This window comes from Rana temporaria, chromosome 10 (genome assembly GCF_905171775.1).
Source record: "Rana temporaria chromosome 10, aRanTem1.1, whole genome shotgun sequence".
In the NCBI taxonomy this organism is placed as follows: domain Eukaryota; kingdom Metazoa; phylum Chordata; class Amphibia; order Anura; family Ranidae; genus Rana; species Rana temporaria.
Window position 1 is genome coordinate 5,844,861 of NC_053498.1, and position 20,331 is coordinate 5,865,191.

General features: G+C 43.6%; 1 protein-coding gene across 1 annotated transcript in view; it reads left to right on the forward strand.

Moving 5' to 3' along the window:
• Nucleotides 1-20,331, forward strand: part of LOC120916224 (IgGFc-binding protein-like) — a 68,197-nt gene that overhangs the window by 26,782 nt on the left and 21,084 nt on the right. The window contains exons 5-13 of the mRNA XM_040327085.1: nucleotides 320-660; nucleotides 1,645-2,212; nucleotides 5,014-5,612; nucleotides 5,954-6,530; nucleotides 8,305-8,894; nucleotides 11,908-12,460; nucleotides 14,379-14,584; nucleotides 16,532-16,673; nucleotides 18,512-18,840. Of these exons, the coding sequence (XP_040183019.1) occupies nucleotides 320-660; nucleotides 1,645-2,212; nucleotides 5,014-5,612; nucleotides 5,954-6,530; nucleotides 8,305-8,894; nucleotides 11,908-12,460; nucleotides 14,379-14,584; nucleotides 16,532-16,673; nucleotides 18,512-18,840 (3,905 nt within the window). The remainder of the gene's footprint in view (nucleotides 1-319; nucleotides 661-1,644; nucleotides 2,213-5,013; nucleotides 5,613-5,953; nucleotides 6,531-8,304; nucleotides 8,895-11,907; nucleotides 12,461-14,378; nucleotides 14,585-16,531; nucleotides 16,674-18,511; nucleotides 18,841-20,331) is intronic.

Below are 20,331 nucleotides of genomic sequence, written 5' to 3' on the forward strand. Positions count from 1 at the left end.
GGGGGGTCTAATAGACCCTCAATGTTTCCATAAAGAGAATCCGTCACCTGCTCAACTCTCTGTCACTCTGCTCTCTCCACTACAAGAGGCTGATACCAGGCCATGCTTAGGTACTTACACTATTTGCATTTAGAAAATACCTTTAATGGGTTATTAATGGACTGCATTCATTTGTGTCTTTTGTATCTGCCTGGAGTTCAGCATTAAATACCTGAAGACAGTGGTCTGTGTTTTCATCAGCATGTTACAGCCTGTGAGGTTTAGTGTTTAGTAGATTCCACTGTTATCCACGACTGATTTCCTGTATACCTTTCTCCAGGCTCCTCACGACCATCGTGCAGCCAAGTCCAATGCCGAAAGAAGGAGGTTTGCCAAATCAGTCATGGAAAAGCAACATGCCAAGGAAACTCTGAGGCCACTTGCTGGGCGTGGGGAGACCCCCATTACCACACCTTTGATGGGAAGAACTATGACTTCCAGGGCACCTGCTCCTACACCATGTCCAAGACCTGTGGCGATGACACCAGCCTCCCTTCCTTCAATATCGAAACCCTAAATGAAAATCGAGGTTCCTCTCTGGTGTCGTACCTGAATTCAGTGAACATCCAGATTTATGGCTTTAATATCACATTTGTCCGCTCTGAAATTGGTATTGTGAGGGTAAGTATCTCACAGCATATATACAGATATACTGGTGGCAAAGCAAAATATATTAGGTCAGGACTTTGTACAGGCCAGTTAAGTTCCTCCACCCTAAACTCGCTCATCCATTTCTTTATAGACCTTGCTTTGTACACTGGTCCAAGTCATTTGGTGGAGGGGGGATTATGGTGTGGGGGCATTTTTCAGGGGTTGGGTTTGGCCCCTTAGTTCCAGAGAAGGGATCTCATAAGGCGTCAGCATACCAAGACATTGTGGTCATGCTCCCAACTTTGTAGGAACAGTTTGGGGATGGCCCCTTCCTGTTGCAACATGACTGTGCACTTAGGGAACTCAGTCAAGTAATTGCCAGATCATTGTTCCGAATTCTTACTGACAGGAATGGTACCAGCTGATTGGAGAAAAGCCAATGTAGCACCAAAATTTAAAAAGGGCCTAAAATACATCCCTGGGAATTACAGACCAGTTAGCCTAACATCAATATTGGGGGGTCTTAGAGGGGATGATAAGGGACTATATACAAGATTTTAGTAATGAAAACCGTATCATTAGCAGTAATCAGCACGGATTCATGAAGAATCATTCATATTAGGCTTTAAAATGAGCACTTTTGAATTCGAATGTTCGAGTCCCATAGACGTCAATGGGGTTCTAAATGTTCGCGCGAACGTTTGGTCCGTTCTAGGGTTCTGGTGCGAACCGAACGGGGGGGGGGTGTTATGGCTCATCCCTAGTTACTGCCAGTTTAACGCCATACAGTTTTGTGTGTGTTACTGCCAGTTTAACGCCATACAGTTTTGTGTGTGTTACTGCCAGTTTAACGCCATACAGTTTTGTGTGTGTTACTGCCAGTTTAACGCCATTTACTTTTGTGTGCCTTACTGTCAGTTTAACACCTATAGTTTTGTGTGCGTTATTGCCAGTTTAACACTATTTACTTTTGTGTGTGTTACTTCCAGTTTAACGCCATTTTTTTCTCCATAGATAAATAATCAAATAACTCAGCTACCAGTCAGCCTGCAGAATGGTCAAGTGGTGATAAACCAGAGTGGCACCTCACTTATCCTGGTGACTGATTTTAAACTCAAGATCATCTACGACTGGAACATTCTAGTGAAGATCACCATCCCCGGCTCCTACTATGAAAACGTATGTGGCTTGTGCGGCAATTATAATGACAACCCAAGAGATGACCTATCTAATAACGGGAAGGAGTTGAAGCCTATAGACTACGGTAAACTTTGGAAAGTGAATTCCAACAGTGACTCAAGCTGCTGGGATGACTGCAACGGGCCATGTAAAAGTTGTAGTGTGAAAGATACCATCCGGTATGGAAATGAACAGAACTGCGGCATCCTCACCGAAAAGGATGGACCCTTCAGAAAATGCTTCGATACAATTGACCCCAAGATATACAAAGACAACTGTGTTTATGATCTGTGCCTAAATGACGGTTACAATCAGATCCTCTGCCAGTCCTTGAAAGCCTACAGCGACGTTTGTGCTAGAGCAGGGATACAAGTCAAGGCCTGGAGAGAGGCAACGGACTGCCGTAAGTAGGAAAATGAGATTCTTGTTTTCTGGTTGTTTCTTCTTTCTCATTCAACTCAAACCAGTTCATAGCTCTGGGGGTAATTAGGAGCAATCAAATTATGTATGCAATGTATACCTTCTATCTGCAACCATTGAAAAGAATGAGGGTAAACTATAGAATAGGGAGGGAGAGACACACAGGGGATCGGTTCCTGTAATTGCCCCACCTCTACCCATCCCTCACCGATCCCCTTCCCTGTTTAGGATCCAATTCCCCCTGCTGCCCACTAATAATAATTGTAGGGTTTTAATTTTTTGGGGGGCTGTCAGATAGGCTGTACGGGACACTGTGATTTCTAAAAACCTGTTTGTGGGACACAGATACTCAAATTGCGACACCACATCCCATATAAATAGGTAGATTCACAAAGAGTTAGGCCGGCTTATCTACAGATAAGCCGACCTAACTCTGAATCTAAGCCGACCTATGTTTAAGTGTATTCTCTAACAGAGATACACTTAAACATATCTAAGATAGGACAGCTTGCACCGTCCTATCTTAGATTGCAATGTTTTGGCTTACCGCTAGGTGGCGCTTACATTGCGGCCGGCCTAGATTATGTAAATGAGAATTTACGACGATTCCCGAACGAACGCGAGCCCGCCGCAGTCGATTAACGTAGTTTCCGTACGCGATAGGCCGCCTAAAGTTATTCCACCTATGAGGTGGAATAACAATGTTAAGTATGGCCGCCGCAAGGTTCAAATTTTTTACGTCGTTTGCGCAAGTCGTCCGCGAATCGGGATTTATGTCGTTTACGTACGCGTCGAAATCATTAGGCCCGTACGGCCTACTTAGCCGCAATGGGTACTGGGAAATGTAGTCGCCCGGCACATGCGCAGTGACAAAAAAACTTCAAAAAACGTGAGGTCAAGCCTCATTTCCATACAACACGCCCCCCCTCCTAGTCATTTGAATTAGGCGCGCTTACGCCCGCTCGTTTTAGGCTACGCCGCCGAAAATTAACAGGTAAGTGGTTTGAGAATCACTAATAGCCTAAATAATTTACGGCGGTGTAGCCTAAAAAGACTAGGCTAGGCCGTCCTAATTTTAGGCCACGGTACGTGAATCTACCCAAAAGTATATAAGGAGAAATGGAACAAGGCTAACAAACCCTGGGACTTTTAACGGTGTCAGATTAAACAGATACTATAGACAAAGTAAAAAGAAAAAAAAAATTATTTTACAAAATAGAACATTTAAAATTTGTACATAAATAGCCATCCACAAAGGACATATCATGCTCAACCATGAGCTAAAGACCTGTGCCAGGATTGCTCTACATGTTTCGCTCACAGCGAGCTTCTTCAGGAGCTGTACAGGTAATGCTGAAAGTTATAAAGAGAATATATAAAAGATGGAACAACACATGAATGAATCATCATGAATACATAGATATTAATCTACATATTGGAGTATTGAATAGACAATAACAGACCGAATCTGTAACTGTAGAGTCACTGGGCCGGATTCAGATAGGTTAGCGGATCTTTAGATCCGCGTAACCTATCTGATTTACGATCCGCCGGCGCAAGTTTTTGAGGCTAGTGCTTAATTCAGAAAGCACTTACCTCAAAACTTGCGGCGGTGTATCGTAAATCCCCCGGCGGAATTCAAATTCCGCGGCTAGGGGGAGTGTACTATTTAAATCAGGCGCGTCCCCGCGCCGATCGAACTGCGCATACGCCGCGGCTAAATTTCCCAGCGTGCATTGCTCCAAATGATATCGCTAGGACGTCATTGGTTTCGACGTGAACATAAATTACGTCCATCCGTATTCACGACCGACTTACGCAAACGACGTAAAAAATTCAAAATTCGACCCGGGAACGACGGCCATACTTAACATAGGATACGCCGCATATAGCAGGGGTAACTATCCGCCGGAAAAAGCCGAACGCAAATGACGTAAAAAAAAACGCCGGGCGGGCGTTCGTTTCTGAATCGGCGGATCTCCTCATTTGCATATTCGTTGCGTACAAAAAACGAAACGCCACCTAGCGGCCGGCCTGGAATTGCAGCCTAAGATCAGACGGTGTAAGTCACTTACACCTGTCGGATCTTAGGGAGATCTATGCGGAACCTGATTCTATGAATCAGGCGCATAGATACGACGGACGGAACTCAGAGATACGACGGCGTATCAGGAGATACGCCGTCGTATCTCTATCTGAATCCGGCCACTGACTATAGAGTAAATCAGTGTATAAGTTTCGATAATGAAATCAGATGAAACAGCAGACCTGCACATGGGTATAGGGTAGCAGTGATATTTGGGTGGGGGAAGGAATTATACAGCTATTAGATCCCTAAGGTCCTTGGATCGGCACTGCTGGGGTCGGCAACAGCCTTGGCAGAGCGCTGAAAAAACAATCAAACGCAACTATCTAGAAGAAGTTACAAGGGTTCGGTGAACCTGTGGAAGGATCATTAACTGAGGAAGGGCGTAGTTCCCGTGTGAGCAGAACACTACCAGACCAGAAAGTGAAAAAAGAGGCTGGCAGTGGGGGTGGGGAAGCCACTCTGAGATGTCCTATAACCACATGCAGAGAGCCAAAGGAAGCTAATGCTGGAAATTCTGGATCTGTACCTATCATGAAACAGACCACCTGGTTGTATTTACCCCTCAGACCAAAGGTTCCCGCCCACCCTTGGTATGTTCTTATAGGCATGGTTGTAAAAATACAAATCTGCATTTGATCCTTTTTCTGACTTTGTTGAACACTAATTAATATGTTCTATTTATTGTTGTCTTTTAGCTATGGAATGTCCTGGTAATAGTACTTATAATCACTGTGGAAGCTCTTGCCCTCCGACGTGCCAAGACCCTGAGGCCCCATCCAATTGCAGTGACCCATGTATTGAGACCTGTGAGTGCAATCCAGGCTTTGTTATGATTGAGGGAAAATGCCAACCTATGGAAAACTGTGGCTGCTTCTACAAAGGGCGTTCTTTGGGGCAAGGTGCCACTTTCTGGGATGACCCTTCCTGTAAGAAAAAGTGCATATGCGATCCGGAGACTCAAAAGGTTAAATGTAGCAATACCAAATGCGGCACTGGAGAACAGTGCTTAATTAAAGATGGCATTCAGGATTGTTATCCCACCAAATACAGCACGTGTACAGGTTCTGGAGATCCCCACTACGTGACTTTCGATAACTTTCATTATGACTTTCAGGGAGCATGCGATTATCAGCTCTCTGCACTTTGTGAACCGAAAAACGGCTTAGCTGATTTCCAAGTCATTATCCGCAATGACCATCTAGGAAGTCTCCTTGTCTCTTACACTACCGCCGTCACATTTAAGGTTTTTGAAAATGAAATCCAGATCCGCAGAGAATTCCCGGCTGCTGTCTTGGTAAGTTATACATTGGGTCAAATTTAGGTCACACTTTTTTCAAAGGACTCTTTTGATTTTTTTAGTTGGGTGTAAATTTAAATTTGAGTTTGAGTTAAGCAACAGTTGTTTTACTTATTTTCAACAGAACAGCTAATAGAAGACAAGTAAACATGTGTAAAGGAAAAGAAAATTTGAACTATTCATAATAATGTATTTTATTTTTGCCTCTCTAAACCTTTGCACTCCACTTGATACCGTACATCCCACTCAGAATCATAAGATTAAATTGTCTTTGGATCAAACCCCCCCCCCCCCCCACTTACTCCATTCTCATTTATTAACACCTATCTTCCCAACAGGTGAATGGTATAAAATCCAACCTGCCATTGTCATTAAAGCCACAACTTGGCAACATCGAAATTTATCAGTCTGGAAGGCAGTGTATAGTTCAGACCAGCATTGGAATTCGGGTCACGTTTGACTGGGAGGCAAGAGTGGGGGTGATGCTGCCATCCACTTACTCCGGACATGTTTGCGGTCTTTGTGGTAACTTCAACGATAAACCAGATGATGACTTGACCGATCGGAATGGCACATTACAACTTAACGTCCCGTTGTTTGGTCATAGCTATCGGGAAGGCGAACGTGCTGATCAGTGCCCGATTGTGAAGGACACCAACTGCACAAACCTCCTAGCCCTGGAAGGGGAGCAGAAGAAAAAGCTGCAGGAGTGTGGCATGTTGCTGGACAAAAAAGGTCCTTTTCGAGATTGCTTTTCCACAGTTGACTCTAGCACTTACTTCAAGGACTGCGTTTACGATATGTGTGCCTATGGCAAAAGGCAAGACCTCATATGCCGACTGTTGACGGGCTACACTGAATCATGCCAGGCAGCTGGTGCTGTTGTGTATAACTGGAGAACAGACATCACTTGTCGTAAGTACCTGGAGGAAAACTGTTATGAACTTAGGGGAGGGGAAGCAATTGGCCAATTGCATGCTTGCAGTCGGATGTAAAGTGTATGTCCAGCCAAAAGTTCCTTGCTATTTTAGGATAGCGTGGGGAAGGATCAAAACCCCTATCAAGTTCTTAGGATTCTCTTATAAAAAATTTCCCTCACTTCCTGTCTTGGTAACAACATTTTAATCTGACAGGAAGTAAAAAAAAAAATGGCGAGATAGGGAGGTCAATGAGGACCTTCTACATTTTTGCTTGATGGCCACTAGGGTTGTAAGATCGAGACACTGGAGATCTTATGATCCCCCCTGGAATGGTAGAGTGGGTAGATGAAATGCAATATTTATGGAGAATGGAGGAACTGACGGTAATGGAAAGTGATAATTACGAGAAATTTTCTATAGTATGTTCCTCATGGAAATTCTTCTATGCATCCCAGAAGATGTTAGAGGTGGGTCATGTTGTATAATAGCTTTATTGGGATGGAGGGGTTCGGGTGGAGGTGTCAGGAGGGAGAGAAGACAGAGTTATATATATATTTTTTTGGGGGTTTATTTTTTATTTTTTCTCTGGGGGGCTTGTTTTAAGTTGGGTGAGTTGTCACAAAGCAATCTCTTTATTTGAGATTTTAAGCATATAGGCAGGCCTCTTTATGATAATGCTGATTGTGGTTGGGGTACTCAGGAATAGGGACTCGTTATTATTTAAGATTATGTGAAGATTGTGTTAATTTTGATGTAAACGTTAATTAAAAATCATAATTTTTTTTTTTTTTTTTAGTAGAGTAGGGGAAGGTTAGAACCCTTATCAACTTCAACTACCTTAACGGGATTTCAAAGCCGCACATCAGTGTGATTTGCATTGCCAATTTTTATTGCGGCTTGTGACTTCATACAACAGAAATATATGCAAGTCGCAATGAAATCAGCAAAAAGTAGTGTAGAAACATGAGTTGCAGCTATTTGAACAGTTCCATTGCCGACAGTGGGGTTTGACTTGTCATGTGATTTGGAATTGTCGCATTACAAATCACACCGGTGTGAACGGGAGCTTTGTTTTGTTAGTGTTAATTTAGTTGGCAAAAATATTTTGGTCGACGAAATTTACACTGGTAACGAGTACTAGCTGGATGGGATTAGGCAGAAAGCATAGTCGATGAACAAGCCAAGGGTTGATAATGAATAGTAGCGAAGATAAGGACAGCAGCATGTATGCAAAGGATCAAGATAGATATTGGCTAGCGAGAACACAATAATCTGGAAAACAGGAAGTGCAGAGACACAGTTTAAATTGGAACTTCACTGAAGAGCGGAAGTTCTACTCTTCCTCCTCTTCTCCCCCCTTACTCTACTTTTGGAACATTATTTTTTGTGGGAAGCAGGTACCTAGTTTTGATAGGTACCCGCTCCCCATTTTCGATGGTATTTTCTAGGGGATTCCTCCTGAAGTTTACCCCCCCCCCTTCTGTCCCTACCGCAAGCCAGCCACTACAGAGGTCCCAGGTTTTGATCTGGATTCTGACAGGCCAGATACACCACAAAGTGCATACTAGATGGTGTAGTAATTTCTGAATCCATATAAGATCAAGACCTTCTCTTTAAATAGGTGATATTAAAAAGAAATAATCCTTCTTTGGGTGCTTCTGGGAATTTTTTCTTCCACCTAACTTTAAATCATATTTAAACCCTGATTCTGTCTTGTTAAAATATATTTAGCCGTAAACCTCATATTTTATTTTCTGAATTTTTTTCAGCAATCTCCTGTTCACTCAACAGCATGTACAACATATCTACCAGTCCTTGCCCATCTACTTGTCTCTCCGTGTCCGTGGCCTCGAAATGTGAAGCTAAATCCCGAGAAGGTTGTGAGTGTAATCCAGGCTATGTTCTCAGTGGTTCTGAATGTGTTCCTTTGTCCCAGTGTGGCTGTCTGTACAACGGGCAATACTACAAGCCGGGTGACCTCTTCTATCCCGATGACTCCTGCGAAAAGAAGTGCACCTGCTATGGGGGAGGCTCAGTGTATTGCGAGTCCGCTTCTTGCGGCCCCTATGAAGTGTGTAGTGTGGTGAAAGGCATCCAGAGCTGTAATCCCAATGGAAGCGCCGTGTGCTCAACCATTGGAAAGACAAGCTATAATTCTTTTGATAACTTTGGTTATGACTTCAGCGGAAACTGCTCCTACATCCTGTCCCAGACCTGTCTCAGTGAAGGATCAAAGTTGACCCCATACCTTATCCAGATAAGAAACATAGAAAGCTCTGTCTCGTTAACCAAGTTAATAATTTTGGAGGTCTACAATTACACCGTAACCATTTATCAAGGACCTGAGAACAAAATTCTGGTGAGTATCTTGTATTAATTTTGAATATTTTTCCTCTTTTAATTTAAAATGCTAAATCAAAAAATTGGCCGTGGAAGAGAAGCAGAATTAAAGTAAAACTAAAGAAAAACATTTTTTATTTTTATTTTCGATAGAGCAGTAATTTTTTTGCCATCTGTGTCTCATTGGGGAGATTTCCCTTCACTTCCTGTCACAAAGCCTAAACAGGAAGTGAGAGGAATTCCCTCTAAAGTGAGGGATTCTATTTTTCACCAGAACAAGTGTCCCCATTGTAAGATAACTTCTCTATTACTTTTCTGGGGACAACTCAAAAATGTCTTTACTTTCACCTTCGATTATAACAGTAAACATGACAACATCAACTCCTCCGTCCATACCTACTGCACTTGGTGTGATGTTAAAGGGAACTTCACTCTCACAATCTCCTAATTTTTCAATTACTTCCTGGTTTCATAGTTGGTAAGGTTGAATAAAGACATCAGCAGTTGTGGCCCATCCATAGACAGGACATGGGTGCCGACCCCCCTATCCATGCATATAGCCCCCTGATCTATATACAGGGCTCTAATAGGCTTCAAATAGGGTGGGCTCTGGGCGCAGAGCACTGGTCCCCGAAGCCAACCCATATAGCAAATGAATATTCACTATTTTCACACTAAATCTCCTCCCTGCCAACCAGGAAGCAGGTCATGAGACCTGTTTCCCGATTGGCAGAATGTCAGGTGATCTATTGGACGCCTATCACTATTGAAGAACAGAGTGTAGACACACGGCAGAAGCCGTTGGAGGAGCGAACACCAGAGCCGCTGCTCGCACCTCCCCACCCGCTGTGTTGGAGGGGACATTTATTCACGTCCTCTTGTAAGGTTTCTATATGCTGCCGTGATGTTGTTGCCCTATTCATTTTTGTGTCGTCAGCAAACACTGAGGCAAACACTGAGGCCATGTACACACGGTCGGTCCAAACCGATGAAAACGGACTGAAGTCCAGTTTCATCGGTCCAAACCGACCGTGTGTACGGCCCATTGATCCTTTGTTCTTCGGTCAAAATTTTTAGAACTTGCTTTAAAATCGAACCGATGGACCGCTGCCCGATAGGTCCAAACCGATGGTTAGTACACAAAAGCATCGGTTCAAAACCTGCGCATGCTCAGAATCAAGTCGACGCATGCTTGGAAGCATTGAATTTATTTTTTTCAGCACGTCGTGTGTTTTACATCACCGCGTTCCTACCCGATCGGTTTTTGAACTGATGGTGTGTACGCACATCAGACCATCAGGCCACTTCAGCGGTGAACCGATGAAAACGGTCCGTCGGACCATTCTCATCGGTTTGGATCGACCGTGTGTACGCGGCCTGAGATTGAGCTATTTATCCCATCTTCTATATCATTTATGAATAAATTAAACAGAATTGGTCCCAGAACAGAGCCTTGGAGTACCTCACTTACCACTCCAGACCAATCTGAATACACCTTATTTATCACCCCCTTTTGGATTCACCCCTGTAGCCAGTTTTCTATCCCAGAACAGACCTTATGGTCTATGCCTACAGACCTCAGTTTGTAGATTAAATGTTTATGGGGGACTGTAATAAATGCTTTTTCAAAATCCAGATACACCACATCAACGGGCCTACCTTTATCTAGATGGCAGCTCACTTCCTTGTAGAATGTTAACAGATTGGTTTGTGAAGAATGACCCTTCGTAAACCCATGCTGATTACTATGAATTATACTGGTTTCATCAGCAACATTTTTGGATATGGTTCTTTATCATCCCCTCAAATAGTTTGCATACTATCGATGTTAGACTAACAGGCCTATAGTTTCCAGGAATATACGTCTGCCCTTATTTGAATATTGGTACCACATGGGCTTTTCTCCAATCAGCTGGTACCATTCCTGTCAGTATGCTGTCCATGAAAATTAGGAATAGCGTTCTGGCTATAACCTGATTGAGTCATTTAAGGACTCTTGGGTGTAAGCCATCTGGTCCTAGTGATTTATTTGTGTTAAGCTTTTCTAGTCTTCTCTGGACTCAGGCTTCTGTTAGCCACAGCAGTACATCCTGTGACGTGTTACTAACAATACAGTCATGGTTGGTATACCCCCCTTTTTCCTGTGTAAAAACTGAGGAGGAAAAAGTATTTAGCACAGTTGCCTTCTCGTCATCTGTGACCAACTCCCCTTCATCAACCTTTATGGGGCCAATATGCTCTGAACTCGCTTTTTTTACTCTTAATATATAAAACATTTCTTGGGATTTTCTTTTATCCCCCCATCCTATATGTCTCTTTTAGCCACCCTGATTGTGTTCTTACACTTCTTATTGCATTGCATTCCTTGTAGTGTTGCAATGCTGTCAATGACCCCTCGGCTTTATATTTTTTAAGGCCATTATTTTCTCTTTAATATGGCTTTATATGTTATGGTTTAGCCACCAGATGTAACCTTTGTTCTTCTATATTTATTGCCCATTGGAATGCACTTGGTGTTATCTCTATTCAGTATGTTCCTAAAGCTCTCCCACTTTTTCCTCAGTGTTTAATGTTTCTTGTCCAACATCAGTGCCTGACCTCACAAATGCACTTCTGGAAGAATGGTCAAACATTCCCATAGACAAACTCCTAAACCTTGTGGACAGCCTTCTCAAAAGAGTTGAAGCTTTTTTAGCTGTAAAGGGTGGGCCAACTCAATATTGAACCCTCCGGACTAAGACTTAGATGCCTTTAAAGTTCATGTGCGTGTAAAGGCAGGCATCCCAATACTTTTGAAAATATAGTGTATGCGCTATTCAGTTTTACTTGCAGTTTTTCCATCTACCTTAGTGTACTATATTTTGCTTTCGCTTTTGAACACCATTTTCTCCAATGGATTGTGAGATGGACTGTTTCCTAAGCAGCTAGGTTGTTTAGCACCATAATGCAGAGACTGTGATAATCTGGTTTTTGCATAACCTGTGAATTATCCATGAATTCTTAACCAAACTTGTGTCAATCTCTTCATACAGGTGAATGATATCCTTCGGACTCTCCCATTTGAATTAGGAGCTGGACAGCTACGAGCTGATTACCAGGGTGGTGGCTCCGTCCTTAAGACTAACTTTGGTTTAATCCTAGCCTCCGACAATGCCATTCATGTCACCGTGCCTGCAACTTATCACAACCAGATCTGCGGTCTGTGTGGAAACTACAACGATGACGACAAAGACGAGTTCAGTCCATACGACAATGATGTTGTTTCATTTGCTGAATCCTGGATAGATTCTCCTGAAACCTGTGTTACCGTTGAGGTCTGTGATGCTCGGAACAAGACTTGCTCCGATTGCCCCAAAAAAGTGCAGAAACAGTTGGCAGGAGCGAGCTTCTGTGGCATTCTGGTCCAAGCAGATGGGCCCTTTGCACCCTGCCACCAGATCTATGATCCCACACCCTACCTGAAAAGCTGTGTGAATATTCTTTGTGCAAAAACTGGAGAGCTCTGTCCAATCCTTCAAGGCTACGTCAAGATTTGCCAAGATGCCGGAGCAATTATGAAACCATGGAGATCACCAAGTTTTTGCCGTAAGTTCTACATTCTTTTGGTTACCGCTTTCTTGGCTACCGACTAACCTGAAACAACTCTCAAATGTGTGGAATATTCATTGTATAATTTGAGCATGAGACTTTAATTCTTACTATAATATGGCCTAAAATATCTCTGAGCTTTAAACCTTCAGGAATATGAGAGCTAGACTAAAAAAGGTGATATTTAAAACCAGGGGTCTCCAAATTTGCCCCAACGTCAGTGAGAGTGAACAATGCCCCAACATTGGTACTAATGGCAGGAATAGAGCCCCGTTTCAGTATATCAGTGGGAGAAATAGTGCCCCATTATTGGTGTCAGTAAGAGGAATAGTGCCCCATCATTCTTGTCAGTGGAAGGAATAGTGCCACATTGTTACAGTATATCTGTGGGTGGAATAGTGGTGTCAGTGGCAGAAATAGTACCCAATCGTTGGTGTCAGTGGAAGTAATTATGCCCCATTGTTGGTGTCACTTTGGAGGAATAGTGCTCCATTGTTGGTGTCAGTCAAAGTAATTATGTCCCATTGTTGGTGTCAGTGGGGGGAATAGTTATTCAAGAGCTGGAGGGCCAGATAAAAGCAAGCAAAAGGCCACACCTGGAGACCACTGTTCTAAACCTACATTTTATTTTCTTTAAAACAATAATCATGTTATACTTGCCTGCTCTGTAATGGTTTTGTACAGAACAGTCCCAATCCTCCTCTTCACAGGTCCCCTGCTGGAACTTATGGTCCCTCCCATCATAGCAAGCAACTTCTTTTGGGGGCACTTGTACATGCTGGCTCTCGAGCATGCACAAGTGCTGGCTCATTGACACACAAAGTACATCTAGGGCCTGTATCTCGCTCCCTCCTTATTGGCTGTGATTGACAGCAGCCAATGTCTTCTGCTGCTGTTTCTGCGCCAATGAGGAGGAAGAGAGCAGAGAAAGCCTGAATCGAGAGCCTGGATTGAGATTGGACTTACATAAGTATAAGGGGGGCTGCATGCAGAAGTTTTTTTTTACCTTAAAGCAGAGAATGCATTAAGGTAAAAACCTTCAGCCTTTAGAACCAATTTTGGAAGCACTTGGTTGAGGGTAAGGAGCAGGGCCGTCTCTATTAGTGATTGGACCCTGGGCAAACATTTTCTTGGGTCCTACTGAATCCACTTGACAACTATTTTCAGGCAGTATAGACTCAAGGGGCAACTGCTTCAGGCCCCACAACAATGACTTGGCCTGGGGAAGCTGCCCCTTTTTCCCTGCCTTAAAGACGGCCCTGGTAAGGAGGAATGGGGAGCATCTGGCCGACTACACAGGACAGAAAGTAATGGAAAAAAAAAAAATTGTACTGTTGTCAGGAGATGATGGGCACTCATCCCAGTGCCAACTGTATAAGACAGGGGTCTTTAAACTATGGCCTGTGGGCCACATCCGGCCCACTACTAGATTTTATCCAGCCCACAGCTAGGGTCTCCTTAATATATGCAGCTTAAGGTCAGCAGGGGCTGCCTAAGGTCCCTATTTCAACCACCCCCCCATGTAATGGTGGACTCTGATGGGGATTTTTTATCTGTAAAATTTTCGTAATGGCTCTTGTACTGAAAATGTTGAAGACCCCTGGTCTAAGAGTGGGGCTTCCCTCATTTTGTAGAGAATTCCATTTTCTTCCTGTTGTGTCTCTAGGTTAGGAACTATGAGGAAAATATCTGTAACTGGACACAAGCAGTAGAAAAGGTGGAGAACATTCAACATTCAATTAAAATACACCTTCTAAAGACACGCATTTGCACAATTTATGTTGAATAATGTGTCAAAATTGAACAATAAGCTTATATTTTGCCTACCTTTGAATATTGATACATACAATAAGGTTTATTTGTGGTCATAAATACAAATTATAGCAATAACTTTTTTCTAACCTTTATGTTTCAGCATACACTTGCTCTGAGGAGAACAGCCATTATGAGTTTTGCGCTGACGTCTGCTCTACCAGTTGCTCCTCCCTCTATGACATCATCAGCTGCCCAACCACCTGCTCTGAGGGCTGCCAGTGTGATACTGGATACCTTTTCCAAAACGGTCGTTGCGTGACCCCTACCATCTGTGATAGATGCATCTTGAATGGAACATTCTATCAGGTTTGAATTCTCTATAGGTTCTCTATAGGTTTGAAAACTATACATGCTGTGAACAAACTGAACCCCAATTATGATACCACTAAAAGCACTTTCTGATCAAGTATGAAAATGTCCTATTTATGTGGATGCCGGGAACACAGTGTATAGCATAGTTCCTCTAATTTTCTTATCAGCATTGATTTTGGACCAAGGTGATTGTAGGATTTGGAAAAGAGAGTTCCAAGAGCTTGGGCTATTTGCAGCCAAAGTGATCTGCAAAGTGGTCTTGCTTGAAGGCAAGACCACTTTGCAGATCCCTTTGGCTGCAAGTAGCCCAAGCTTTTGGAACTCTCTTTTCCAAATCTTACAATTTTGCAGACCAAGAATTCCCAAAATCTCAACGTCTTCCAATGGAAAACCCAGGAACATACATTTTAATTAAGAATGCATTGTCATTTTTCTTTAGTCTATCTGTCATGGTCAGGGTCAGGCCTGGAGACCAATAGCTATAGCAAAAGAGAGGCTCCCACCGACCAGTTGGATAAGTACACAAGCAGGTTACCTTGGTGGATGACACAGGCTCACCCGAGATGCAGGGTTTAAGAACTAACCGGTATTCACCAGAGCTCCTAATGGTGGCAATGGGTTTTGTTGCATGCTAGTACCAGGTTGCAGTCCTCAGGATCGCCCCTCCAGGAGGTGAGCAAGCCTGGGTCAAGTAGCAGATTATAGCAGGTTGGAATCAAGCAGAAGCACAGCCAGTAAACAAGCTTCTACAGAAATTAATTCTGTAACACCCAACAAGGCTAGCTTGGCCATGGGTCCCTAATATGGCTTGATATATTTATCCAGAACAGTGGTCATCAACCCAGTCCTCAGGGTCCACTAACAGGCCAGATTTTATGTATTACCTTGGGGTGATGCAGACAAGAATACTGCAATCACTGAGCAGCAAATTATATCACCTGTGATATATTTCAGTTATCTTGCAAACCTGGCCTGTTAGTGGGCCCTGAGGACAGTTGATGACCACTGATCCAGAAGGATGAGTCCAGTACCCTTTGCACAGTTTTCTTACACAAGATTCATTCAGGGCCGATCCTAGGCAGGGTGCACATGGTGCTTTGCACCCAGGCGCCTGCAGAGGTGGGGCACCAAAGTGCCAGAGTTCTCCCCTCCCACCTGGCAGTGCTCGGGGGAGGGGCCGCTCCTCTTCCTGACACAAGGGTTTTAGTTTTCAGTTTCTGTTGAGTGCTGATGTGCAGGAATGAATTCCTCACACTGGAAGTCTTGGATCCCGCACTGTCTCCAACAACTCCAGTTGGAATGCCTCCCCCTCCCATCTCTATCTCGGGCTGCACAGAGCGAGAACCTAGGTGAGTTCCAGTGTTCAGTGTGTTGTGTGCTGGGGGATGGCATCCCCAGCATCCCATTACACGTGTTCTGGGCTGCCCCTGCTCTAGATGTTTTATGGCATGATAGATTGCATAGGATACACAGCCCCTGCCCTTTTCCTGTACTATGTCTGCAGTCTGACCATCTCCTGTATTATGTCTGCAGTCTCTGACCATCTCCTGTACTATGTCTGCAGTCTGACCATCTCCTGTATTATGTCTGCAGTCTCTGACCATCTCCTGTACTATGTCTGCTGTCTCTGACCATCTCCTGTACTATGTCTGCATAAAGTACTCTGCTTCTCTTCCTGTATTTTGTTTATTGTTAAGAGATCATGTAAGGATCCCAGGTTAATGAAGATTTCGTGGGGGAGTATCTCTGTGGTTGGGTCGTTGCCGTAGAACGACCCAAGGAGTCAGTTAAATGACCACACCCATGTGGGGGCGGCAGAAAAATTTCAACACCCAGGCGCCTGTGACCCTAGGATCGGCCCTGGATTCATACATTATAAAAAGTCTTGCTGCAACTGCATTTCATTCCAGAGTGTTTTACAAGTGTCCTGCTCTTTTACAGGTGAACCAGACCGTCATTTCTGAAGATTGCAGCCAGTCCTGTAGTTGTAATTCTCACCGTGTGATGGAGTGCATAGAGTACAGCTGTGGCTCTGATGAGATCTGCAAAATATTGAATGGACAAGTCCAATGTGTCAACAAGGGTAAGGCGTCCTCCTTCGATGTCACAATTACATAGTTGAATAAGGTTAAAAATGTACAGAACATCGGCCAAAATTATTGTATGTTTCAAAAGGAAATATTGAAGTTTTTCAACATTCTGCGTATAAAAATGAATGATCCTGCGCTTAGGTTACAAAGACAATAAGCAGACAGCAGCTACCATAAATTGTGGGCAACAATATACAAATTTAAAGTTTAAAAAAAAACAGTGCATAAAAGCCAAGCAAACGTCCATCAATCCCGAGAGGCACCCGATAGATGAATGAACCTTGACTAAAAAGATGAAGAGTGATCTTCCACCAACACCACAGTAATCCGAGCCTCTTACCCTTACAACTGGACCACTAGATTATAGGCTGTCAAAAACGCCCAAACATCAATCCACCACAGCCCCTCCAGCATGGATCCAGGCATCACTCCTCATGTTGAAAGGTGTAAAAACAAAAACACTTCATGGTGTAGTATATCAAAACGGTTTTAATCCATTAAAACCACATTTATATGCCCCCAAGATGTATGAGCATTATGTGTCAGCAAGAATCCCCCCCCCAAATAAAACACTGAGCACTGCATGCTTATTCCCTAATCATAAACTCCCCCTCCTCCAAGTACAAAATCTGCCCCCTGCTGAAATTTCCCCAGCTCAAATGCCCCTTCCCCCCAAAAAAATCTTCCTAGCACAAATCCCCTATCCCTAAAATGTACCCTCCTGCTACACAAATTCCCTCCCCCAATTCATATTTCCCCCTCCCATCACCATTTCCTCTCAACCCCACCCTCATCAGCACCAATCTTCTTCCCCCAACCCCCTCCCAACACAGATCCCCCTAATTCACCACTGTTAGCACCCCTCCCCCAAATTTCCCCTTCTAGAACAATACTTAACCCCTGCCGCTGCCACCCCCCCAAATTCCCTCTTCCAACACAAACACAAATCTCCTTGTGGTGCCCCCCTCCCACCAGAGTGCTCAGGGATGCCGCCCCTCCTGCCCATCCCTTGTCCCAGCCTTGAGAATGAGCATTAGTTGCATGAGAATGAGCATCAGCTGTATTTGTTTCCCGACATGACCACTGTTATCCTTGCTGGAGAGGAAGCTGTACCTGAGGACTTGCAAATGCAAGGATCTTACTGCTTCACACATCCTGTGGGGATGTGTTTACTCTACCTTTCCTGCTGCTTCTTGAATATTCCCTCAACCAGTCATTGGGGGAAACTCTGACATGTGGAAGCAAAGTCCTGCTCCTCTACCAAGATGGGCGGCTCCTCACAGAAACACAGTATAGAAAAAAAGCTAGGAAGTCAGTAAAGGGGAAATTCATCAGCTGCAGGGAGACTATAGGTAATACTGGTAAGCAGGGGCGGACTGACCATTGAGTCACTCGGGCACTGCCCGAGGGCCCCATGCCACTAGGGGGCTTCATCAGGGTTGCCAGGCTCAGTAAAACCAGGGACAGTATGTAAAAATCTATGCTTTTTTTAGATCTGTCCCTGATATGTCCGAAACCGACATGCTTTTCATGTGAAAATCCCAAGATTTTAGCTGCCCCGCCTCTGCACTGCCTCCTGGCGTGGTGGCCAACTGTAAGCCCAGAGGCCCCATAATCTTCTATTGCCCAGGGGCCCCATGAGTTGTCAGTCCGCCCCTGCTGGTAAGTAGTCCTTTGCCCCCTGCTTACCTTTTTTTGAGAACAGGTTCCAGAGTACAGGTCTTTATTTATTTATTTATTTTATAAAAATTAGTTATAAATTATTTTATTAATCTCATACATTTTTTATGTGATTTTACACTTATGTAGAATTTCTTGATTTTTTTTTTAGATCCTTGCAAGTCAGTCTCATGCAGGGAAAAGGAGCATTGTGAAAGTACCAATGATGTGCCAGTTTGTGTCCCCGATTATTCAAGTTCTTGCACTGGTTGGGGAGATCCTCACTACCTAACATTCGATGGCTACAACTTTGACTTCCATGGCACCTGTACTTATATTCTTGCCGAATACCGTGGTATTGATGCAACCCTGGAGTACTTCCGTGTTGAGGAAAAGAATGATAACCGAGGGAGTCAGATGTCTTCCGCCGTCAGACTGGTCAACATTTTTGTCTATGGCTACAACATCTCCATCCTAAAAGATGAAATTGGACAAGCTCGGGTGAGTGGTGTTCAATATATGATACATTTGTGGAGATGCACGTTATATACAGTATAGAAACATATGTATCATTTTAAGCCCATGTTTGAAAACATTTTTTTTTTTAAGATAGAGTAGGAGAGGTCAGATTCTTTGCTCAGGGGTGGGTACTAAAAACAACCTATATTCTCAGGTGACAGAAACGGAAGCCGGGTCCCATCACTGGAGTCAATATAAAGCTAGAGGAAGACTAATGCCGCGTACACACGATCGGTTTGTCTGATGAAAACGGTCTGATGGACCGTTTTCATCAGACAAACCGATCGTGTGTGGGCCCCATCGTTTTTTTTTATCCATCGGTTAAAAAACTAGGAACTTGTTTTAAAATTATCTGATGGTTAACTAACCGATAGGAAAAAAACGATCGTCTGTAGGCATGTCCATCGGTTAAAAATCCACGCATGCTCAGACTAAATTTGGGGATGGGAGCGCTCGTTCTGGTAAAACTAGCGTTCGTTATGGAGATAGCACATTCATCATGCTGTAACAAACAGAAAAGTGTGAAACGTCTTTTACTAACACAAAATCAGCTAAAGCAGCCCCAAGGGTGGCGCCATTGGATTTGAACTTCCCCTTTATAGTGCCGTCGTATGTGGTTTACGTGACCGGGTTCTGACACAAACGTTTTTTTAACCGATGGTGTGTAGGCAAGACTGATCATCAGTCAGCTTCATCGGATAACTGATGAAAAAATCCATCAGTCCGTTTTCATCGGATGGACCGATCGTGTGTACAGGGCATTAGCCCATCAAAAATAAAAAATAGAATTTAAAAATATCTCTTTGATATAGGTTTTTTTTTTATTTCTGCTGTGCCAAAAGTGCCATCATGGATATTTAAACATTTTGTTTTAGATTGCAACAGGTATAGCATGTGCTGGGTTTTAATGATAGTCTATCAAGTTTCACGTGTTGGATACACCAATTGGAATCCCATATGATTCAGGTTCCATCTCATATTGAACTTAACAAATGGTCTCCAAACTGCAGCCTGGGGGCCAGATGTGGTGCTTTATTTTATCCGACCAATAATAAGGCACAGTTCCTCCCAATGGCTCCACCGATAGTGCCCAATTCCTCCCAATGACACTAACAATGGGGCACAGTTCCTCCCAATGATGCCATTGATGGAGCCATTGATGGAGCACAATTCCACCCAATGACATCAAAGACAACAATGGTGGAACATAATTCCACCAAATTACACCAACGTTGGGGCACAATTCCTCCCAATGACACCAAGGAAGAGGGAACAATTCCTCCCACAGACACAAACAATATGGCACAATTCCTCCCTCAGACACCAAAGATGGGGCACAATTCCTCCTCTGATGTGGAGGAAAAGGAGGGCTGAAGACCTTAACTTAAAAGGTGGGGAGTAAGGAATTTGATGTGAAAGGAGGGGTTGGAGTGAGAACTCCAATATGACATATAAGAAGGGTGAGCTTCTGGG